This window comes from Lepidochelys olivacea (assembly GCF_965140295.1).
Source record: "Lepidochelys olivacea isolate rLepOli2 genome assembly, chromosome: 6".
Lineage (NCBI taxonomy): Eukaryota > Metazoa > Chordata > Testudines > Cheloniidae > Lepidochelys > Lepidochelys olivacea.
The window spans coordinates 98,832,204-98,858,203 of record NC_140416.1 but is presented as its reverse complement, the minus strand read 5'-3'; the positions used below and the strand labels follow the sequence as shown (position 1 = coordinate 98,858,203).

The 26,000-nt window shown below is 42.9% G+C and overlaps 1 protein-coding gene across 2 annotated transcripts in view; it reads left to right on the top strand.

Moving 5' to 3' along the window:
• Positions 1–15,367, top strand: part of FBLN5 (fibulin 5) — a 67,822-nt gene extending 52,455 nt beyond the window's left edge. For both annotated transcript variants that reach the window (XM_084632433.1, XM_084632432.1), the window contains exons 9-11: positions 1,807–1,933; positions 4,145–4,340; positions 7,406–15,367. In XM_084632433.1, coding sequence (XP_084488559.1) covers positions 1,807–1,933; positions 4,145–4,340; positions 7,406–7,567 — 485 coding nt within the window. In that variant the 3' untranslated portion in view covers positions 7,568–15,367. The remainder of the gene's footprint in view (positions 1–1,806; positions 1,934–4,144; positions 4,341–7,405) is intronic.
• Positions 15,368–26,000: the final 10,633 nt, after the last annotated feature.

Genomic DNA, 26,000 nt, shown 5'->3' with positions numbered 1-26,000 from the left:
TCTACATCTGTTTGAGAGGCTGGACTTCAGAGTGAACCTGGAGAAGTCTACCCTGGAACCCTCACAGTCGACAGAGTTTATCAGGGTCAGGCTGGATGCTGTTACAAACATACTTACCAGATGACCATTTGCTCTCCATCACCAGGCTCATACAGCAGATCTGTTTGAGCCCCAGAACATCCAGAGAAACCCTGCTCATCACTGTTGGGTCATATGGCCACAAGTACTTATGTATAAGGCTGTGTGTCTGTCTCAGAGGTCACAGAAGTGACGGATTCCATGACTTTCTGTGACTTATGCAGCAGCTGATGCTGGCTCAGGCTGCAGTAGCAGTTTGGGTGTGTGGGAGGGGGCTCGGGGCTGGGGCAGGGAGTTGGGGTGCATGGCGGTGGTGCTTACCTGGGAGAAGGCTCCCCAGCTCCCACCAGGATGTTCCTGCAGCTCCTAGGCGGAGAGTCCGGGGGGCTCTGTGTGCTGCCCGCGCCTGCAGCCACTGCCCTCGCAGCTCCCATTGGCTGTGGTTTCCGGCCAATGGGAGCTGTGGAGCTGGCACTTGTGGCAGAAGCAGCGTGTGGCGCCCCTCTGGGCACCCCTTCCCCTAGGAGCTGCAGGGACATGCTGGTTGGAACCAGGTAGGGAACCTGCCAGCCCTGCCAATCCTCCTCCTCCAGGACCAGCAGGGGTCCTGGGCCGCACGCCACCACCCATCCTCCCCCCTCTCAGCACCAGCGGGGGTCCCAGGCCACGCACTCCCAGCCTTAGTGGGGGTGCTGGGCCGTGGGCCGTCACCCGCCTCCCCTCTTCCACCCCTCCCCTGCTTCTCCCCCAGCACCTACTCTGGGAAGTTGAACAATATGTCCCTTGAGGGCATCATATGAACTCACTCAACTGGAGCTCAGGCAGCACCGGTAGCTTTCTTTAGAGACGTTCCTATTGCTGACATGTGCAGAGTAGAAACTTGGAGTTCTGTTCACACCTTTGCTAGACAATATGCACTGGTGCAAGCAGCTGCTTCTACTGCCTCTCCTGGCAGGACAGCTCTGCAATCTGCTGTGTCATAGGACTCCAAGCAGACACTTCTTTGAAACGGACACTGTTTGTAAATCATCTGAAGTGCATTACACATAGGGACAGCCACTTGAAGAAGAAGGATGGATTACTTACCTTGCAGTAACTTGAGTGCTTTGAGCTGTGCAGTGCACTACCAACACTCCTTCTCCACTGCGTGGTCTCCCCCTGCTGGGCACTGATGGTGGAGAGGGAACTAAGATGGCCATGATCTGGCAGCGCCCCTTATGCTGCACACAAGGATGCGCACATGGCCCAGACTCTGCTAGTGAAAAATCTCTGGTCCTGGGCCTATGCACAATCTAAATAGCACAAGAGCTCAAGTTACTACAAGGTTAGTAATCCATCCTTACTTATCAGAGGTAGCCTTCTAATACAGATGGAGCAGAGTTGTACTTTGTTTGGTGATACTTTGATGCAATCTCTTAATAGGGGAGGTTGCTTCATTATAATAAAATACAAATAATAAATGAAATCTAGCTATTATATAGCTGTTTTCATCCATAGATCTCGAAGTACTTTATAAAGGAGGTCAGTGTCATAGCCCCCATTTTACAGATGCGGGAAATTGAGCACAGAGGGGGGACGTGACTTGCCCAAGGTCATCCAGGAAGTCAGTGGCAAAGCCAGGTCTCCTGAGTCCCAGTTCATTGCTCCAACCACTAGGCCACACTTTACAAGGGTGGCATCTTGTAGAGTTTTCCTTGTATTATCTTTCCTCTCATTTTTGTGTTTCAGATATCAATGAATGTGAGACTAGAAACTTCACTTGTACTACGCAGCAAACCTGTTTCAATATCCAAGGAGGATACAAATGTCTAGACCCAGTAAAGTGTGAGGATCCTTATATCCAGATCAATGACAAGTGAGTAACAGACCCATAGAAGTGGAAGGGCAGTAAATCTGCTTGAGGCAAATAAATTGCACTTCTGCAACATGACAGCAAAGTACATCTAAAGTGCTATACAGACATTAGTGTTGCATTTATTATTAGCAAGCTTTATAAAAATGATAAATTGCAATTACTTGCCAAGTCATCAGGTGGCAGGAGATTCAGTTGTGTGGGAAGTTAAGCTGGAAAAGCCCTCACCAAAATGAGTGCAGCAGAGAAGACCATAATGGTTGTAATGCAACAAAAGAAAGTTAGTTACTCCATTGCCACCTGCCTTTAATCATACTTGATCAAACCTAATCTATTTGTTAATAATAGTACTTCCTTACCTACCTAATCCAGGGGGTTGTGAGGATTCACTAGTTAATGTTTGTCCAGTGCTTTGAAAGCATAACACACTGAACTAGAGAGGAGTGGCAGCTCTGCTAGAGTTAAGATTGAGTCCCTTACTGTTTAAAAGATGACTCATCTAAGAGTTGTAAAATCCACCTGCTGACTGACATTGTCTTGAAATTTGCTTTGCCTCCTGGGGGTCCTAGGTACTGTTAGTGGTCCACATGTGGGGTCCTTTGAGCCCGGTGTTCCCAAGATACAATCCCCCTGCTAAAAACCCCAGCATCTTACAAAATCACATGGTTCTCCTAACTTTTTTTGCACACACTTGGGACTCAAATTATGGCTGAAATTCTCCCCAGTTTTATCTCAGTCACTTGGGATTTATTTCAATTGGCGTATGGCACCTGCTGCCCCCTTGGGAAGTTACTCAATATTAAGCTTAAATCTCCAGATGGTATGTCAGTAGCTGAAGCCAAAGAGAACAAAAGACGTGCAACAAGACTAGGGCTCTGTTAACATCCAAAGGGTTGCCAGCCAATCTATTATCACCAGTTATAGTAACTGGGTGGCTCAAGGTGACATACTCTGGTCACAACCTGAGCAACACCGATGCATTGAGAATCTGAGCACTTTCAGCAAATGTGGCTTGTACAAGTTTCTTGCTCTCTGCCTGCGATCTGCAGGGGCTGCTTTTGGAAGTTTTGCCCCAAGGTCAAAATTCTGGTTTTAAGAGCCATATTTTAAAGTGCTCTAAAATATATATGCAGACTCTGAGTTTACTTTAGAAGTACTGTCAAGGAAATTAGCATTACTTCAATAGAGGGAACATGAGAGATTCTAGGAAGCAGTTAGGGTAATGTCATCAGCCTGAACAATGGGATTAAGTGTGATCAAAGGAAAGCAAGTTGCTGGATCTTTTAATGTTCACAGAATTTAAGGCCAGCAGGGACCATTAGAACATAACATTGATAACAAAATTTACCTTTATTGGCCGTCAGTGCAAGAGTTTGCTCAAGTTTGGACCATCCATGGGGTGTTCATGGATTACGATTGGTGTGTCTAGTAAAGAGAGGGGGCTATTTAGATCATCATTGTGGACTGTCTGATTTAATTAGAGCTGTGTCTGAACCAAAACTCCAGACTCAGGCTTAGGAAGAATTGGGCTTTGTGGCTCTGGCCAGTCTTTAAATTTATTCTTTGACTGTATTTAATCTATGGCCTGTACTCAAAAGGTGTCAGACACACCTTATAGCACCACTGATGTTCATGAAAAGAAAAGGAGTACTTGAGGCACCTTAGAGACTAACAAATTTATTTGAGCATAAGCTTTCGTGAGCTACAGCTCACAAAAGCTTATGCTCAAATAAATTTGTTAGTCTCTAAGGTGCCACAAGTACTCCTTTTCTTTTTGCGAATAGAGACTAACATGGCTGCTACTCTGAAAACTGATGTTCATAGTTCTGCACCATGATCTGGGCCAATAATTAGCAGGTCCCTACCCTGAAGAGTTTATAGGCTAAATTCCTACCAGGACAATCGTGCAATGGGAGGCCATAGCTGCAGAGCTGCCAGAAAAGAAAGTCCAAATTTTTGAGCGATCAAAGGAGACAAAAGTTGCAGTATGAAGAGCAGTTTTGGCAGAGCCCGGAGAGCAGGAGGAAGATGAAGGCAGAGATATAGGCAGGATGGGGGTGGAGCGCTGAATGCAAGCAAAGGAAATGAAAATTGCATTGGTTCTTTAAGCCGGTTAAGTTTTGTACTCCATTATTTTTTGCTTTCATAGCAACATGTAGTGAATTAGATGTTGCAGAATTTGCTCAATACTGATGATAATTCTGTCCACATTAGTCGCTGCATGTGTCCAGCTGAAAACCCCGGTTGCAGAGATCAACCATTCACCATCCTATACAGAGACATGGACGTGGTGTCAGGACGATCCGTGCCTTCTGACATCTTCCAAATGCAAGCAACAACTCGCTACCCTGGTGCCTATTACATCTTCCAAATCAAATCAGGGAATGAGGGCAGAGAATTCTACATGCGGGTGAGTAAGTCTGTATAGAGCCCTACCAGTATCTTATAGTTTGCCACATCCTTCTCTGACAGCTGTACTAAGTTTTTAATGTATACTATTTAAAATTTCAGCGCAAGATCTCTCATAGGGGCAGATGTGTGTCTGTCATACTACATCCATAGCCATGTAGTGTAATGTACTGGTCCATAATCACAGTGGGCTGTTCAAACCCAGAAAGGCTGTGGATGCTGGTTCTACAGAAAGGTGACGTATCCTAGGGAAAGATCCTCGATAATGGCAGTGTAGGAAATTCACCAGACTGGCCCAGCATGCCCCACTTGTGCTATTCCATACATGGCAATAGGGCGCAGTGAGATCTGTGACCTCACATCTTGAAATAGCTGAGGAGGGAGGCTGGTTTAAAATGTTGTCAGTTTCTTTTTTTAACTGAAAAACTGAGTTTTCTATTAAAAGAAAGTTTGTGCAGAGAGTGACTGTTTTCTTCAAGACTTCTCGATTTTTTCATCAGAAAACTGAAAATCCAAAACTCAAAATGTTCATTCAAAACACAAACGTTTTTGGCTAAAAACTGAAAAAAATTCAGTTTGCAGGGTTTTGGATTTTCAATACAAAGTCCAAATTTCCCACAAAATTTGCAGCTGACCTCTTTCTCTCTCCCGCACCCCTCCCTTTCCATTGGATAGGTATTGGACAGCTGACATTCTTAGAACAAGGAGCATCATGCTTGGTGGGACTCAGAAGCTTGGGTAGTAACCACAAGCAGAATCTGTCCCTGATAATCAAACCAAGTGCCATTCATTGGAATACATGAAATGACACTTTCAGAACATTATAGGAAATAATATTAGAACAGATTCTGGCATTTCCCAATTCACATTCTTCATGGTAGCATCGGATTCCGAACTTTAAAATGGCATCAGCTTTGTCTTAAGGTTCCAGGCAGTTCGGGAGATAATCATTTCCATCCTGTTAGAAGCATTTTGCTGTTGCAAAGTTGTATTGTTCCAGATTTTTTCACCTATCTGGGCTGATCAGTAAGTTGTCTGGGGTTCACGGACAAATCCCATTGTTCATATCTGATTCCTGTCTTTCATTTATCCCAGAAAGTACCCAAGGCCTTTCTTTTATTGGACATGTTGCACTTTTCCTTTAACTGGTAACAGAATATTCCCAGAGTGTCTAGGTTATAACCAGCAGGTGGTGCCTGTTCCTTTGTTTTGAAAAAAAAATAAAATAAAAACGAGAGGTTGCAGATGTGGGGGATGAGGGTGGGGCAGGCAGATACTGCTGTATTGTTAAAGGTGCCATCAGTCAGGTGGGTTGTTAAACTTAAGACCATGCTGCCCATCTCTGGTGAGCTATCCCACTGTCAGCTCAAATTTTTGTGGTACTTTTTCAAAACCTTGCAGGAGCTAACCCAAGCACTCTAGCTAGCATTATGTCTCTCAGTAAAACAGGTCCCAGGCTGTGTGTGTGATGTTCTGCTGAATGGTGATTTGCTACTCAATTTACCAACACAGGACCAGATTTTCAAGTGCTGAGAACCAACCATTCTGGCTAGATTATCAAGCATAGAACCCCCATTTAGGTACCTAAATGAGAGTCAGATTTTCAGAAGTGCTTGAGGGATGAATTTATTATGAGTGCTGAGTACATCTGAAAATCTGACCCACAATCCTAGCATTGCTTTCACCTTTGTGTATAATACATTTAAAGGAGTCTCTCAGAAGGGTCCAATTTTGCAACACATACTTATGCAAATGAAAAACCAATCCTGTTTCCATTGAAACCGGAAAAATATTCATGAACAGTTTTCTAGACATATGAAGTTTTTGTAATATATTCTTTTTAAATAAAGTCTAAATATTGGTACTTAAAACCACTCCACAGTGTCTCTTTAAGTGGATAAATTTTCTCTGCATCAAACCAAAATGAACTTCATGAAGCTTAAGAATTAACGGAAACAGGAAAAGAATACCTGACCCAACATGTCAGCACCTCTTGAATCCATGTTCTTGCTTTTTCTCCAGATAATAACAATAGATTTATATGTACAATAACAACTTTCATCTGCAAGGATCCCCACATGCTTTACAAACTGATAAAACTGTACAAAGTGACACTTCCTATACCATTGAAACGCAGCCACCTCTGGGGTGAAGTGCAGTAGCTCTCAACAGTGCATGTAAATACACAACAGTTCAGAACAGGAAATGCAAAGCGCCTTTTCTAATTGAAAGTGGACTGGGGGAGATATTTAGGCAGGCAGAATGTAATTATCTGCTTAAGAATTTACGGTGAGTGACATGGGTCTTTAATTACCTCTGTTTTATACATCAGTCAAAATACAGCAACCACAGCAGCACAGTGTCCTCTACCACTATGCTAGAGCATTGCTTCAGTAACGACAGGGTATGTCTACACAGCAAATGAAGGGTGTTTAAAGCTAGTGTAAATCTAGCTAACTTGTAATTATGAGAGAAGAGACAAGGCAACACAGGCTTCATCACAGGTTAGCAACCCAAATATGTACCCACGGTCCCCAGTGGGCTTGTACATGGGCTTGTACTAGCCCCACTGGAGCCCAGGCTGCTACATCTTTACTACTATTGTTACCCATATAAGCTAAATTAAAGTTAGCACAGTTATGCTAATCTGCACTATGATCACACCTCCATTGCTGTGTACGTACCTTTAGAGAAAATAGTGAGACCTATTGAATCACCAGTACCTGGGTTTTCTCTGGAGGTGTCCCACCCATGTACTCACTAAGTCAATGAGTTACAATGTATAGGACACTAAACTAGGGGTCAGGAAACCTGGCTTTAATTCTCAGCTGTACCATTGACTTGCTGCCTGACCTTTGTTCACTTAACTACTCTGTGCCCAAATCTTTTCATCTGTCAAAGAGGAATAATGTCATTTGCCCATCTCAGCAAAATGGATGGAAGGGCTAAGTAAGCATCGTTTTGAGATGTTAGACACTCAAACATTAAGTGATATACTCTAAGATCATAAACTTCATGTGTCATCTTTGGAAATCTCACCTGCTTCTCTCTCTGTTTTCCATGCAGCAAACGGGACCTATCAGTGCTACTCTAGTGATGACCCGTCCTGTGAAAGGGCCACGTACCATTCAATTGGACTTGGAAATGATCACAGTCAACACTGTCATCAACTTCAGAGGGAGCTCTGTCATCCGGCTGAGGATATACGTATCACAGTACCCGTTCTAAACCTTCAGTACATTCCCTTTAAACGTTAAAAGCAACAACAAAAAGACATTAGCCCCTTTCTGCAGATCTTTTTCCTCAGAAAAATATAGCAGCTCAAAAGCTAACCAGTGTTACCACAGCCCCAACAGCCTATGCCATCTGATGAGAGAAGCCTCTTCATATGCAGTCCTTTCCAGGATGCAGACATCAGAACATGTATTGTCATCAGACCCCGTATGATTTTATATGTGATTATATGTTTTAAGAACCATTTTTGTTGTTGTTGATTTTAAAAACTTTTCTAGGGTGTGATTTCATGCTCCAAAAACTGTGAACCTCCCCACCTCTGTAACTGCAATACTGCTTAGCAAAGGCACCAAACAAACTGAGGAAAAAGCTGGCTTTTGCTATTTTGCTTTTTTCATTTTAAAAGGAAGGCAAACAAACAAAAAATTCACCTGTCCAAAAGTGGAATCTGAGAAGCACTAACTACCATTGCCAGTTGTTTCTGAAATTGTCTGTCTCAGTTGTCCCTACCTTTGTCTTAGTTCCATCTGTCCTTTTTGATCACATTTTTTAGATGAGTCATTGTAAGTTCTTTCTAAAATACATGTTGTGCTATGCTTGCTGGATCTATAAGCCCTCCTTTTTAACAAAGTGTCACCTGCGTGGGTTCCTCACTGTATTAAATATTTCTACATAATTGAGTTCAAAGAGATCTATCACTGGATTGTGTATTTTAAAATAATTAGGGCCTGATCCTTATTTTCACCAAGGCCCTACCCTTTATACCACCAAGGCAGCATGAGCATAAATTTATGCTGCCAGAACAGTATAAAGGGGCCTTAGCATAACTGAGAATCAGGTCCTGAGTGTTCAACTGCTTTGCATACTTTAATGATTGTGCATAATTAGCGAAGATTTGAAGTGCTTTGTGCTAGTTCTGTGGTTATGGCCAAAGCTAATTTCCCATTGTAACCCCAATATTCAATTTTGCCAAACCCAATTTCCTCCAAAAGAAAATAATCCCCCTGAAATTACCTATGCCAAAGCTTTTCCCAGAATAGAATTTTTCTGAAAAGTTTTGGGGAAAAAAATAGAAAATGAATTTTTAAAGTTGTGTGGCCCAGTTGAAATCAAGGGGAGTTTTGCCATTGACTTTAATGGGCCAGGATTTCACCCTGATGTGGTTTTTGTAAGTTTCTCTCTTGTTGACTATTTGCAATGTTTCCAGGTTTTTTCCTCTCCATTGGCTAATCTTACCTCCCAAATGGGCTTGGCCAACAAAGGCTAAATTGTGCAGGCCTGTCTGAAGACAAGTGACCCAGTGTTTCTCAGAGGGCTAATAGAGGGTATACAAAGATCTATAATCTGAAAGAGCTCAGAATGAGGTGTTTGTACTCCCACGTTATGGTAGTCTGGGAAGCAGTATACTAGAGCTTCATTAGTGTAGTGATGTAAAAGAGAAGGACTGCAGGCTCAGGAAGCTCTCAGGCACGGATTGCATGAAGGAATGGAGAAACTGACTATCTTGCTTATAATAGGCTTTGCAAATTCAGGACTGGTTTTTATTTCCCCCAGCAGAAGTACCCTTTGTTTACCAGGTTGCTCTTTATTTTTAATCAGCCTGAAGAAAGCCCCGGCACATTGGACCAGAGCAGAGAAATGCTCTGCATAGAGCAGAGTGTGCCTTAAAGTAGCAGGACACTGTATTTTGTTTCTTTATTATTTTATCTTTTCCTGTTACCTCAGCTGCAGTGTGGGACGCACTGGGACAGAACTGTTTTCATGTGTCTACAGACCATCATATACAATCCTTTATATGATTATATAACAACCCTGCTGATTTCTGCCAGGCTGTGCTGAGCCAGAAAGAAAAGATGGGAGGTCAGGGAGACATGTGGTCAGGCAGCCATCCTGGAGGAGCTAGGGAAGGAGTATAGAGAGAAGTATCAACAGGGACTGAGGCTCAAAAGGGGTCCAAGCATCATATTCTTCAGGCTTGGAAGAAAGGGGAGGGCAGGTGATGGGAGACATGGTTGGGAGGGCAGGATAGAGTAGCACTGACAGGTGACAGGGGAAGGTAAAAAGTGAGAAACAAGAGATCTGGGAGCAGGACAGGGAAAGGCAAAGTCTTGCATTAAAGACGTTTAACTCTTAATGCTGTCTGTTATGAAACTTTAATGCTTATAGTTTTCTATGTAGCAAAAACCCTCTCCTCTCCTTCTCCCTCCACTAATCCCTTAGCCCACGAAGGAATCCTGCTCTGTCCACCCCCAATATCACCCACTGGAGAGAAACCCCACTTTGTTGGTCCTTATATAATCTCTTGGAGCAGGTCTCTTCTTCTGGGCCACCCTGTGCGAACTTAATCTAGCCTTTGGAATTCATTAAAGCACAAGAAAACACCAGAGGAATTCCATAACAAAACATTTGTTGAAAGAGACGTAAGGTTGAAAGCGTGATTCAACAGAGCCCAGGAATGCCCATAAAACAATATCACACTTTCAACACAAACACTTTGTGTCTAAAAAAACCTGAAAATGTCTGGAAGCCTTGAAAATCAGCCACTTCCCCTCTGCCATAAAGTCTTCTATCACTTGCTATCACCCTGGCCAACCTGAACCTTGCCAAACTATATACCAACTTCAAAATAACAAATTACTAATGATTACAACATCTAATGCCCCCACATTTTCTATTCAAAGGATCCATTTCCAATATACTAGTACACAAGCATAGGTTATAGCAGTTCTCACAAATAAGGACTACACATGTTAGTTTTCACATACTATAGATTCAGATAGTTAAAAATGCAAACTTTCAAGCTCTGCAAACCTTTACATAACCCTGTGTCGCAAGATAACGAGGCCCTGTCAGCAGAGCAGGTGTGTCCAGTTGAGATAATTAAATGGGATAGAGCTACACCTGTGGCTATAAAAGACTATCAGAGGGCAGGGAGAGGAGGCATGACAGGCTATGCCTGGAATGAGGAACTGTAGAGGAGTGGTGCTCATGTCTCTGGTAGATCCTCAGAGCAAGGAGCCAGGTACTCAGGAAGGTTATCCTGGAGTTGCTTTTCCAGAAGAGCACCAGAGCTGGCCGAATGAGGACTGGTGGAGCAGGGAGCTGGATGGAGTAGTAGGAAGCAGTATTACTAAAGACACCTGGGATGGGAGGCTGTGAAACCATAGGACAGTGGGAGGACCTTCTTGTTTGCTTCAGTTTGAACAGTAAACTGGGCCTAAAGCGAGTGCGGGCATCGCTATGAGTGCTTGTTACACTGGGGAGAAGCCCTGCTCTGCCACCCCCTCCAGCTCCAAACTTTCTATAACACCAGCCAGAGCCATAATTCTAGTCTTAGTCGTACAATTAGTCTCCTAGTCCCCCACTGCGTCATGCTGAACTCTGACATGTCTCTATTTGCTGCGCATTTAATAAACAATAGATCTAATCAACAGTATAGAGCTGGCAGCACACGTGGTCTAGTGAATATGGCACTAGACTGGAAGTCAGGAGACCCGTGGTCTGTTTCTGGTTCTGCCACTCACCTGCTGTGTGACCTTGGGAAAGTCACTTTGCATCTCTTTCCCCTTCCACCCTGTGACTGTCTTGTCTCTTTAGACTGTAAATTCTTTGGGGCAGAAAGTCTCTCTTGCTATATGTTTGTAGTATCTAACATAATCTCTGTAGGGGCCTTTAGGGGTATGGCTACACTGCAATTAAATATCCATGGGCGACCCATGCAGCTGGCTTGGGCTAAGGGGCTGTTCAACTGTGGTGTAGATTCAGGCTCTTGGACCCTGCGGGGTGGGAGGACCCCAGAGTTTGGGCTGCAACCTGAGCCAGAACATCTGCACTGCAATTAAATAGCCCGAGCTCCATGATCCTGAGTCAGCTGGAACGAGCCAGCCATAGGTGTCTAATCGGAGTGTAGACATACCCTGAAAATACTGTAATACAAATAAATAATAGTAACTTCACTACAGAACAAACCAAGCGGGGAATCTATTCCCACAAATGGATACAGGGGGTGATGCGAGCCAGGTAGGATGGCAAATGAAGATTGTGCCATAGAATCTCAGGGTTGGAAGGGACCTCAGGAGGTCATCTAGTCCAACCCCCTGCTCAAAGCAGGACCAATCCCCAATTTTTGCCCCAGATCCCAAATCTAACCCTGGGTTTAGCAGGCCAATGCTCACCACTGAGCTATTCCCCCCCCTACCCAGATGAGTGGTGAAGGATGATATGATAGTGGGGAACTGACTGGATCCTCTAATTGTTTATTTCCAGACTGTTCAACTTGGGGATCTTCTTAGGGGTATACTTTTTATGCAGCAAATGGGATGTTATTTTCTATTAACTGACCTCCACTGAAACATACTTTCAACCTGAACCCCTTTTTTTTTTTTTTAAATGAGGGTTTGTTTGGGCATAGTTCCTATTCTGCTTCCTGCTGTAGAATCATAGGATTGGAAGAGACCTTGAGAGGTCATAAAGTCTAGTCCCCTGAACTCATGGCAGGACTAAGTATTTCTAGACCATCCCCCTACAAGGGGATACACAATCACAGGCCAGGCTTCCATTCATGGATTTTTAACTGAATAAAATTGACACTGACCTACTTATCAGTCCTCTAACTTAGATTAAACCAAATTCTCGGGGTTTGTCTACACAGCAAATTACTGCACAGTAAGCCAGAGTGTGATTCTATAGTAAAACAGCTTGCTGCACAGTAACATCCTGTGTGGACGTTGAGCTAAATTCCTGGAGTGTGGCTTGATGTGCTACTACTTCAAAGTATAGTCAGCCAAGCCATACTCCAGGACTTTCAAGTGTGCTGTAGCAAAGTCCATGCAGGATGTTACTGCGTAAGCTGGTGGGCTGTAGATTCACACCCTGGTTTGTCACACGGTAACTTGTCCCTAGAGGGTCTGAACACCCAAGGTTGAGAAGAGTTGAGATTTCAGCATCTCTCAGGACTGAGCTCATGCATAAGTCAGGATTGTTAGTTCTCAACATGGGAGTCTACATTCCACTTTAGCCCTCTCTGGCCCTCTCTTGAAAGATTTGTCCCTCTGTTCAGATGTAGTCCTGGGTCCTGCTCCCAAGCATAGCTTGGGTCTCACTTTACCTTTCATTATATCTTAGGTGCATCATTAGCATCAGCGCAATCAATAAATCCAGTCTTCTCTAGCTAAAAATAGATGGAACAGTATCACTGTTCAATGGTTCCCAAATCTAGTCTGTCTCTAGGATTTCCTGTTGCACTTGTCTCTGTAGTATCTATCAGTGTTAAAAACCTTCTGAAAGAAATTCACAGCTCAGCAACATGGAAAAGAAATGAATCTTGCTTGTATGTTGTTTAATTCTGCCTCATGATTCATTCTTGCTACAGTTAAGTGCAGAATGTTGTACAAAGGCGAATAAGTCTGTCTACTGCATGGGCAGATCCTCAGCTAGTATAAATTGGCATAGCTCCATTGACTTCAATAGAGCTATGACAAATTACACCAACGGAGGATCTTCCTGTAATTTGTGGGTGTGTGTGTGTGTGTCTCTCTCTCTCTCTCTCTACACATTTCTGCATGAATTGAGAGAGAATTTACAATGGCTAAAATTGGATATGATATGGTGTGTATATATACATTTGGAAATAGCCATAACTAAAGAGTGCAAGGTGAAGAGAGATGACTGAGCAGTGTTTGATCATCCCAAATGGGTACACATAAATAGCTTGATTACTCCACATGTTGCTGCTGTATATTGTGAGTCAAATTGTGGCTTGCTCTGCATAGAACCATGTGCCATCAAACCTATGGCCAGCTGTAGGAGCGTGGGGCAGATACTGGCTAGCCCTAACTTGGGCCCCTCTGCAATTTCACAGGTCATTATGATGTGGTACACAGGGGTCCTGGAGAGTTCATGCTTGGATACTCTGCCCTCCTGCTGGGGCTGAGTGGGGTAGCAGGGTGGAGGTAGGGGCTTGGACATCTCACCCTCTCCATAGGGAGTTTGCTCTGCAGCCTGAGTGACCTACCCCCAGCGACAGCCCACCGTAGGCACCCCTGCCCCAGTGTTTATATGTGGATACCCCTAATCCAGCAATTGCTTCTCTTCTCACCTCATCCCTATGTAAATTATTCCTACTTTTTGTATGAATAGGCTGCACTATGGGTCTTGACCAGAATACTCATAGACCCAAAGGCCAGAAGTGGCCATTGACATCATCTAGTCTGATCTCTTGTATAACAAAGACCAGAGAACTCCCCCAAAATAATTCCTACTGCAGATCTTTTAGAAAACATCTAATCTAGATTTTAAAATTGCCAGTGATGGAGAATCCATCATAATCCATGGTAGATTGTTCTAGTGGATAATTGCCTTCACTGTTAAAAACGTGCACCTTATTTCCTTCTGAATTTGTATAACTTCAGGTTCCAGCATCGGAATGTGTTATACCTTTCTCTGCTAGATTGAAAAGTCCACTATCAAATATTTGTTTCCCATGTAGGTACTTTGATTTGATCAGTCTTTATCTTCTCTTTGTTAAGCTAAATAGATAGATTCAAATTGTTCAATCACTATAAGATATGTTCTCTAATCCCTTAATCATTCTTATGGTTCTTCTCTGAACCCCCTCCAATTTATCAACATCCTTCCTGATTTGTGGACACCAGACTGGAGACGGTATTCCAGAAGCAGTCACCCCAGTGCCAACTGCTGAGGTAAAGTAAACTCTCTTCTTACTCAAGATTTCCCCTGTTTATGTATTCCAGGATCACATTAGTACTTTTGGCTACAGCATTTCACTGGGAGCTCACATTCAGCTGACTGTCCACCATGAGCCCCAAATCTCCTTCAGAGTCACTGCTTACTGGGAGAGAATTCCCCATCCTATAAGTGTGGCCTACATTCTTTGTATACATTTATATTTAGCCATATTAAAATACATTGTTTGCTTGAGCCCAATTTACCAAGAAATCCAGGATGCTCTATATCAGAGACCTGTCCTCTTTCTTATTTACCACCCCCCAATTTTTGTGTTATATGCAAATTTGATCAGTGATAATATGATGATTTCTTCCAGGTCATTGATAAAAATGTTAACCAGGGTAGGTTCAAGAGTCAATCCCTGCAGAATCGCCCCAGAAACCCTGTTTGATGATGATTCCTCATATACAATTACATTTTGAGAGCTTTCAGTTAGCCAGTTTTTAAGCCATTTAATGCATGCCATGTTAATTTTGTATCCATCTAGTTTTTTAATCAAAATATCATGAGGTACCAAGTCAAATTACATAAACACTTACTTTCTTCAACCAAACTTGTAATCTCATCACAAAAAGATCAAGTTAGTTTGATTGGGATCTGTTTTCCATAAACCTGTGTTGATTGGCATTAATTATATTACCCTCCTTTAAATCCTTATTAATGGAGTCCTGTATCAGCTGCTCCATTATCTTGCCTGGGATGAATGTCATACTGTCAGTCTTGTAATTACTGGGTCATCCTGCTTACCTTTTTTAAATATTGGCACATTAGCTTTCTTCCAGTCTTGGAACACCAGGGAAGTTCCAGAAGATTTATTGAAAATCAACATTAATGGTCCAGCGAGCTCCTCAGACAGCTCTTCTTAAGAGCTCTTGAGTGCAAGTTATCTGGACCTGCTGATTTTAAAATGTCTGTCTGCTGTTTTACATCCTCCTGAGATACTGGTGGAATGGAAAGTGTGTTATCGTATGATATGAGTTTTCCCACAAATACAGAACAGAAATATTTATTGAACACTTCTGCCTTTTTGCATTATTATTGATAATTTTACATTTCCATCTAGTAATGCACATATTACTGGGGGGGGGGGGGAGTTATACCTATTCCTAGGATGTACCAGTTAGAATTTTGATGTCTATTTGTATCATGGATATCCATGGGCCAACTTAATCCCTAGTGTGAACTCCATTGACATTACAGGAGTCACATCAGGGATGGATTTGGCCCAATTTAGATCCACCTTGATGCAAACAAGTCAATATGAATGCATAAAAATAATTATTAGAGTCAGGCTGGGTAAAAATGGGATCTCTAGAAAATGCTCCGTTTCATAAGACACCCCTAGCAACTATATATCCTGATGGCATTAAATAGTCTCCTTTGGGAGGCTTTCATTTCTTTCCATGCTTTGATGTATCCGTAACTGTAAGTTACCTCACACTCTCTCCCTCTGCAACCCATGCGCCAGGTCACAATGGCTGGAGTGGGGAGCCAGGCCCAGACCTGTGGGACAGGAGCTGCTGCTGCAGGGCGAGCATGGGGCAGACCCATGCACTGCCACCCCGCCCTACTGGAGTAGGAGACGTGTGTTTTTACCTGACTCCCACCCTTGATTTCAGGGTTTCTATGAGTGCAGCAAAGCCCAGGCTAAACCCGCCACTGCTGCCCAACCCACGGTTTGTACAGCAAGCTCTCAACATTCTTTCTTATGTTTCCTCTGGAACCACAGGCATGACACTGCCCTGCCAGCTGGTTGGTCCTCCCTGCAGTTACTGTGAGGTAAAGCTGCAGATCCTGTCTCTCATGGGGAAAGTGTTAGCTTTGAATTGATTGCCCAATCAGCAACCTGGTTACAGGATGTAATTTTATGAAGAGGATAAAGAAAATTGGCTTCCAAGGTAACACTTTGTGGTTCTAGCAAGTTGCTTCTCTCCTGAAATTTTGACTGTCTCATGATGGTTTGGGAGTCTCAGTGCTTCCTATAAAAGTATGAACATGACTGTCATGTCATACATATTTGGATACTTCACATTTTGGATGTTCTCCCAGTTTGTGAAAACAACAACTAGACCAATTCATACGTTGTGCAATGTGAGCACAACTGCGTTGAAGTCAGTGAAGTTGCCACCTGCCTTACATCTGGCCTGGATTTTGCCCCGTTTTAGTTTAAGGTTTGAGTCCCAATGTCAGTTATAAATGTATCCAGATATATAGGATTTTCACACTAGGGCTGAATGATTCATTTCTAGTAAATAATATAAACAGCTGTACAATTGCAGCTTCTCTTTCTGTTTGGGAAATGTCCTCAGGCATTTTGAGATTTTCTTATATTTCAGATTATTCACTGAAATATTGCTGTGAATGCGTGCCAGTTCTGCAAGGACTCAAGCCCATGCTTAACGTGACACATTGGGAAAAGTCCCTTTCACCTCAATCATAGAAGATTAGGGTTGGAAGAGACCTCAGTGCGACTATTCACAGTGCATAAAGTGAAGGACACGTGCATATCTTTGCAGGCCCAAGAATCATTCAGAGAAATCATTCATTGAATTATCTTTCCACCCTATAAGTAATCTCAGTGAATTCAATGGGACTGCTCAGTGTGTAAAGTCTAGCATTGTGCATAAGTCTTTGCAAGACTGGAGCCTTTGTCTAGAGATTGTTCATGAGCACTCATTGTGAGCGTTCAGTATTCAAAGTGTGCAATTATAGTTGCATCAGTTAGTTTTAACTGGAGACACAGCTCATCTAGCATTGTTTGTGTTCCCTGATTGGCTAAATGTGATTCAAGTTTCTAGCTCCAATAAATTCAGATTCTCTAATGCTCACTTCAAATTGGCTGTTTTATAGAAGCATTCCAGCCAGAAAGCTCATTTGATAGAATGTTTATGGGAACTGAACACAAAATGGGCATGAATGCAGCCAAAATGACCAATATGGTGACAGGATAAATATTGCCAAAAAAGGGGATTCAGGGTTTTCACCCTGCTGTAACTGATTTTCTAAAACCACCTCCTTTAGACCTGACAATCTGGTATTATTCCAACCTTGAAGGGGTGGGGGTGGGATTGGCAACATCAAAGAGAAGGGTGCGCATTTTCCAAAAATCTCCCCCTTCATCATTGTCAGAAGGACTGATCAGGCCTGAGTCTCCATTGCCCTGCACCTTGTGCAATCAGTTATTCTGGCACACAGTGGGTATCAATTTTTACCACTCTAATTTGGTAGCACTTTGTACCAGTTTAAGTGACTACACAAGGTGCAGGACAATGAAGAATCAGACCCATCGGCTAAGATTAGAAGACTATGATGGGCCAAAACTGTAATTAAATCAGGGAGTTATGAAAATAAGGGGTCGTCACCTTCAAATCCGCGTCTATAGCATCACAGCAGCTGCCATAGATAAACACCCAAAGAGAGACAGACAATCTCTTTAGAATAATGTGTGGGTGCTGTATACAGCTCTAGGAGGAAGGTTTCAGAGTAGCAGCCGTGTTAGTCTGTATCCGCAAAAAGAAAAGGAGTACTTGTGGCACCTTAGAGACTAACCAATTTATTTGAGCATGAGCTTTCGTGAGCTACAGCTCACTTCATTGGATGCATACTGTGGAAACTGCAGAAGACATTATATACACAGAGACCATGAAACAATACCCCCTCCCACCCCACTGTCTTGCTGGTAAAAGCTTATCTAAAGTGATCATCAAGTTGGGCCATTTCCAGCACAAATCCAGGTTTTCTCACCCTCTGCCCCCCCCCCCAAACTCACTCTCCTGCTGGTAATAGCCCATCCAAAGTGACCACTCTCTTTACAATGTGTATGATAATCAAGGTGGGCCATTTCCAGCACAAATCCAGGTTTTCTCCCCCCTCCTCCCCCCCTTTTCAAAAACCACACACACAAACTCACTCTCCTGCTGGTAATAGCTTATCCAAAGTGACCACTCTCCTTACAATGTGTATGAAAATCAAGTGGGCCATTTCCAGCACAAATCCAGGTTTTCTCACCCCCCACCCCATACACATACAAACTCACTCTCCTGCTGGTAATAGCTCATGCAAGGTAGACTATTTCCCCTTGTTTTTTCCTACCCCTCCCCCCCCGACGTTCTGGTTAAACTTGGATTTATGCTGGAAATGGCCCACCTTGATTATCATACACATTGTAAAGAGAGTGGTCACTTTGGATGGGCTATTAACAGCAGGAGAGTGAGTTTGTGGGCGGGGGGGGGCAGAGGGTGAGAAAACCTGGATTTGTGCTGGAAATGGCCCAGCTTGATTATCATACACATTGTAAGGAGAGTGATCACTTTAGATAAGCTATTACCAGCAGGAGAGTGGGGTGGGAGGAGGTATTGTTTCATGGTCTCTGTGTATATAATGTCTTCTGCAGTTTCCACAGTATGCATCCGATGAAGTGAGCTGTAGCTCACGAAAGCTTATGCTCAAATAAATTGGTTAGTCTCTAAGGTGCCACAAGTACTCCTTTTCTTTCTAGGAGGAAGGGATCCCACACTGATTCTGGAAAGCAGGGGATCACCACCTCAAACATCCAATCACCCTTGTCTTATTCTAAAAGGGATTAAGTGCATGTGCTCACCACAAGAACACAAAGGAGCCAATTGCCTGACTGGTGGGTATATAAGCTTTCAGGAGAGGCTAGATGAGAAGGAAGAAGGCAAAATCCTGAAAGAATAGTGGGGATTGGCTTCTTGCCACCTCAGCCTGAACATCTTTTCCCTGTCCCTTTAGGAACTTTGGCAGAAGGAAGCTCTGTTCAGGCCTTAAAAGGGCAGGAAAATGTTCAATTACTTTTGTTTAAGGTGTTCCAAGTCTCTTGCTTATCCTACTGCTGCTTCAACCTATCATCTAACAATTAATACTAAAACGCATCCAGGGCTTCCAAAATAGCAAAGGTATAACCGTTTCTCATGTAATTAGTGAGAGCTGGAGGGACAGATTCACTGCCTAGCTCAGCAGCTGTTCCATTAAACTTCTGCTTCTGTTTAAACTGTCATTTCCCTAAACCTTACATGCAGGCTTTCCAGATTTCTAAACACATGCTATGTTTTGTAACCCTAGGTTGTAACAAAAGAGATAACTGTAATTTAAAATAGATGGCTTCACTGTTGCTCGTGACACTTTAACGTACAAACCCTTACTTCATTTGTATCTGAAAAAGAGTAATTTGTGTACTGTTTTGCCACTTGTGGGACTGTTCTTAAAGCTTTTTTAATAAAAATACATTTCCAATAAAACTATAATTGAATTAAACTATGTTGTGACTATCTGAATGTGATACATTTTCTAAGTGGTGGTTTTGATTCCATTTAACGCATTCATTCTGAGGGAACCTCTTTACAAAGGAAATTGAGTGAGTTTGATATCATTACATCTATCAGGCATAAGTGCTGTTACAAAATATATAGTATTATAGCTATATATCAGTGTTCCTTTAAATATGCCATGTGGTACTAGATAATAAGCCATGATTAGTGAATGTCATGGATAATTAAAATTTCATCCTTAAGAAACTAGAAGACATTAATGTTGTTGCACAGATTCACAGTTTGAACATCCATCTAGACTGCAACTAGCTTTTGTGTGCATGTGTCTCAGCTTATTCTCCGACCGATTTTTGTGTCTGTTAAGGCTCATGTTAAGACAGATTAACGCTTCAGCAGGTGTGCAGGGAGAGAGATGGGCACAAGGGGCCTTCCTCCTCCTCAAACTGCCCATGGAAGTACAGGATCACTTATACTCCCCTCCACTCTTCTGAATGCAGGCACCACTTCCAGCTAGCGCCCATGGGGCCTTAGCCAGGCCCTATCCCAACACATGGCAAGCATAGCTAGCCAGCTGCAAGGGGGCGTGCATGCTGCACCTTCTCACATGTGGTATGCTGCTGCTGCCTGGTGGGGAGGTGATGCACTTTCCTGGGCCCTGGGGTAGTTTCACTCCATGCTGTCCCAACAATCTGGCTCTTTGCCTTTGAGGGAAGGTATAGAGTGCACATGTAGCTGCTGAGGTCAGAATTTCACCCTTAGCTTTGCACGGTGAACTAGCCTTTGTAACAAATAACTTAATATGATCTAAATCAGACAACTCAGTCTGGTGGCCATAAGTTCCAGGGGGTCTTCCTGATCGTTAAATCAATAACCAGTTGTTAGTTTTCATCCTCACATGTGCTACATGGCTTATGGCTCTAATACAAGAAAGTATTTCCAGTTTTTCTGCATGACAGGTTTAATTATCTCTAATTTGTTTTCTTTCAAGTGGAATGTTCTCCCATTGTTTATTACAGTAAATTCCAAAAGCAGTTGAGTCATTGACTGTATTTCCTTTGTCTAGGAGCTAAATGACGCTGGGTCATAGTGTTGCTTTTCCTTCCTCTCACCAAATAACTCCTACGGCTGACTGCAGTAATGCGTGCCATGTCAATTTGACATTCATTGGGAATATGTTGACTTACAAGCTATTCACGGCGCTGATAAGGATCTTTAGCAGTTTCAAATGCAAATTGACAGCTATGTTGCTCTTTAACAATGTCACCAGTGCACTGAAGTCACGGCACTGCAAACTCTGAATCAAGTGATGTTGACAGAGCATGATACAGTAGTTGATGGGAAGGGGAAAGGAGCTCCAGGGCAAGAATATTGGTTAGAAACATGTGAGCAGAACCAAATGTCCCAATAAATCTACCCATGCTAAATGTTGTTAGCACTGTTCTATGGTCCATGGCCAAAATTTTTCAACTGGGAGCCTAAAATCAGGCTCTGGCAGCCCTATGGTGGCATCTAAATAGAAATAGCCTGATTATTAAACCTGCTGAGCATCTGCAGCTCACAAGCACTGCCATAGAATAGGGGCTTGTGTGGAAAGCAAGTCACTTCCATTCAGGTGCCTGAATATGGCTTTAAAAGCCTGACTTCAGGCTCGCAGCTTTGAACATGGTGGCCTCTCTCAAGCTGTTTCCCTGTGTGCTTTTAAGGTCAGTGCTGTTATAATCATAGGAGTGCCACTGTCTTCTGGGTTTGTATATAGCACTACTGTCCCCTCCTTTGGCCCTATTTACAGCACAAGGATAATTTATTTCCATGGCCAAGGGCTGTCCTCTGCTAGGGACTGTTCCACTGGCCTTTTTATATGATCTCACAGGCAAAGCAGATGGGGTTGTCTTTCTTCAGGGAAAACCCACAAGGGCTGTGGAAATCTGTATAATACATGAAGAGGTTGCACTCTTCTCTCTGTCAGTACTGAGCCACTGCACAGCTGGACATGTCGTCTTTTGGCTAAGGTGTAAAACTGAGGTCCTGACAATCTGTAGTCACTACATTTCCTGTTGCATTTTCCCTAAGGATAGGGGTATTAACCTAACTTTCCTGCCTAAATCCCAGTTGTGGAATTGCATTCAACCTACCTAAATTTCCCCCTGCACTCTCACTGGCAGTATGCATTCCTCCCCTCCTGTGTGTCTGGTGCTACTGAATGCTGTTAACCCCTTCCTCCATTTCAGTACCCAGGGGCCTACATTACTGGGAGGGGAAGTGAATTCTATAAAGCCAGATTGTGAATCCAGTATTTGTACTAGGGAGCAGTTTCTCACACCGTTAATCCTATTGCCTTCATTTGGATGACTCATATGAGTAACTGCTCATCAGCATGAGTAAGAAGTTCCCAATCTATCCCATAGTTTATAAAGCATTTTGAGGTCCTCTTGGATGAAAGGTGTTATTCAAGAATAAGATGAGTAGTAAGGATCTTCCCGGTGTCTCATTTCCCATTCTACCTTTAAATAACTCTCCCAGCCACGGTTCTTCCATAATTCAGTCACCATATCATTTCAAGATGATCACAAAGTTCTAGAGCACTGAAACAGGGTTCAAAGCAAAGTCTGCTTGACCTTTGCATGTTAATGATAGATTTGAAGATTACAAAGCCACTGTGTTGTTTTAACCGACAGCACTTGGGGAGCAATCAGTGCATTGACTGAGAAGTGTGCAGTAAAGTTTACTTAGTCCTTGAATAGGCGGTGAACACATCGTTGTCTGTTTGAGTACCTTTCACCCTCACTGGTCATTTTTCATCCCATCACCTGGATACATATACATGTGTTTTTAATGTGATGTTAATCTTTGAGCTGCAACAAAATGATTAACCCTTCACCCCAGAATGCCTTGCTACCACATATGTGGCTCTTATGGTGTTAAGAAATTAAAGCAATAGTGACTGCTGAAAATATAGGAATACGTTCAAATGGATGGGTGTTTCAAAGTTAGCAAAAGACCAGTCTTTGTGGTAAATATGAATGTTTCCTGTCAGAGCATCAATAAATACCAAATATAGCTACCTTTCCTTGCAATACATATTACACATATAATTCTTACTGATGCCTCCAGTTGTTTGGAATTACTCTGTCAATCAAAAAGAAAAGGAGTACTTGTGGCACCTTAGAGACTAACCAATTTATTTGAGCATGAGCTTTCGTGAGCTACAGCTCACTTCATCGGATGCATACCATGGAAACTTCAGTAGACATTATATACACACAGAGACCATGAAACAATACCCCCTCCCACCCCACTGTCCTGCTGATAATAGCTTATCTAAAGTGATCATCAAGTTGGGCCATTTCCAGCACAAATCCAGGTTTTCTCACCCTTTTGTGTGAGGGGGTATTGTTTCATGGTCTCTGTGTGTATATAATGTCTACTGCAGTTTCCACGGTATGCATCCGATGAAGTGAACTGTAGCTCACGAAAGATCATGCTCAAATAAATTGGTTAGTCTCTAAGGTACCACAAGTACTCCTTTTCTTTTTGCAAAGACAGACTAACACGGCTGTTACTCTGAAATCTGTCAATCAAATACTTTCAAGAATAAATGCTTTGCAATTTGCAGCTTTTAGTGTTTATGCTAACACTGGTTTGGAATATAATTGATAATGCAGCTCAAGTTATGAGATCAAGTTACACATGAATGGAACACATCCTGCTCTGTTTAGTCTCTGATGTGAGCTGGGTAAATATATACACACTCATCTCATGGAGCATGGATTTATGCATTCAGCTTAATGGGAGTTGTAAAACCCTGTCCATCAAGGTGAGGATACATTCCACTATGGGCTATAGTTTATCCTCATTCATTGCATGGAAGTCCTGGTGATATCAACAGCAGTTTTGTACAGAAAGTAGAATATCTACTGATTGCTGTTTCCTGTTGCCTAAGAATTGCACACACAGGTAATCTGTGCTACAATACTCAGTGATTTTTCTTACCCTGTCCTCTCACCCCACATGCCCCCCTGTTTTGGCTCATCTACATGTTATTTCTTGTATACTTGATTGTAAGCTTTTTGGGGCAGGGACTGTTTTGTTATATGTCAGTATGGTGTCATAATTCAGGGCAACTACAGCTGTATTTGTCTTTTATGGTCCAGCAAGGACACCCACCCTCAGTCTTCTGTCAGCTATCTTGGGTGGAGATACCTCTCTCTCTCCCTCCTAACCAGGGTATTACCAGGCTACACAGTTCCGTTACTATACACACTGTGTTATTCCCCAGCAAGGCATAGAGATGCTACATTTAATTCCACAATAATACATAAATATTTGCATTTTTAATATAGTGAACTCCTAAAATACTTAAACTCTTTTGAATTAAATTGAATTTAATTACATATAGTTTGTCCAGGATTTTGCCATACCTGTCACATACAGCACCTAGTTCAATGGATCCCTCGCTTGATCTAGGTGCTGTTGTACTATAAATGTTAATTTGTTGATGAAGAAGAATGGATTATTGGTTTAATATTGACTCAATGGTAAGAGGACTGCCTACCGAATCAGTACCACCACTTCTTACACCACTCTGGATTTTCCTTGAGGGTTTGGATAGGGCTCTCAGCTAAATATTGTCCAGCTCCAGTCCTGCATAACCTGTAAGAGATGACACAGTCATGGACTGGACCCTCAGCTGATAAAAATCAGCATAGCTCTATTGAAATTGGAAATGGACTTAAAATGGAGCTATCCTGATCAGAAGCAGATTAAGATTTATTGGGCACAAAGAACATTGGGGGTCCCCATGCACACACCCCATTGGGGGTCCCCATGCACACACCCCACCTCCAACTCCTCCCCTTCCCCCATGGCCCTGCCTCCTGGCCTGGCCAGAAGTCAGGGCATGGTAAGAGCTGCCCAGGGACAGGCTGGGGGCTGCTTTTGGGCACCCCAGCTCCTCACCCCGGACAAATGGAGGATCTGGGGCTCCTGACAGCTGCCCGGGCTACATAGAAATAAATAGGAATGAAAATAAACAGTTCAATGCACTAAAATGTGGCTATCTTGTCAATAAATGGTTTGGTTTTGAATTAATAACCCTGCTGATACTTGTGGCAATAGTTCTGGAGCCTGTACTTTCAGGTGAGTGTGGACAGCTGCAGCTGTCTGTACACACTGTACAGCATTATGCCAGAGAACTCTGCCAAAGTGCCAAACATTGTAATAGCTGAGACATGAGGTTTTTTATTAAAACAATATCTATTGGTAAGTGTTGAAGACTGGGAGTCAGGACACTTGAGTTCTCTAACTAGCAGTGATACTTGATTCACTTTGTGCTTGACTGTAGGCAATTTACTTAACCTCTGTGTGTTCCACTGTACCCATGTGTAAAATGGGGGAAGGGGAGACAGCTCTGTGCAGGAGAGAGGGGGAAGGAGAGTGGCTCAGGAGGGCAGCTCCACATGGGAGGGAGGGACTTGGGGGGGCGGGGCAGATTCGCACAGGAGGAATATGCTCAGTGCTCACCTGGTCCGCCTTGGTTGGGGCCTTAAGGGGGGAAAGGAGGAGCAGCCAGTGGGGCCCCAGTAGGAGGGAGAGGAGGACCCGGGGGGGGGTAGAGTTCTGGCTTGCAGAGGGGACCCTCCAATTGTCCAGAGCCCCTGGGCACGGGCCCATATGGTAATCCACCGCTGATCCTGATTTACACCAGCTGAGGATCTGGCCCCATACTGCAACATGGCATGGCTGTAGTAAAACTCTTGGTAGGCTTCCACCTTGAATAGAGGCTGCTTCCTCTTTGAGAATATTGTGCATTTATTTCTTTAGCTTCTCCTTTTCTTTTCCTCCTTCAGTAGCAACCTCCAGCATTTGTATTCCTTGAAAGGTTCATATGTTAGCGAGAGTATGGTTCTTTTTAAGCCTTGATTATGAATGTACTTAAGTGCTCTCCTGAATCGGGGCTGCTATTACCAAGCTAATTGTGACTGCACTACTTAAAAACACAAAGACTTGTTTGTTTATAGCTATTGTTCCTTAACATAACTTTGATTCAGGTTAAGTAAAGTAGCTCTGTGAGAGCTATGTCATGTCCCTGGCTTAAAAAATAAAATAACTTTTTATTAGGTTACACTAATATTTTGTAATTCATTCTTAATATTATTCAATAAAGCTCTGCACAAACAATCTATCCCACAGGAGGAATATGTGGCAGATGCCAGATGTTAAACAACATTTGCTTCAGATACCAGAGTTCATGGGCTTTTATGTTTGTTAATGTGATGCCATGGAAATTATTTAAAAAAAATAAAAGTATAGCAGGGTCAGGTGTTCTTATGGGCAGTTTTCAATGATATAATCTTTCCTGGAACAGGTCTTTCCTGTTTTTTTCCTAAGCATTG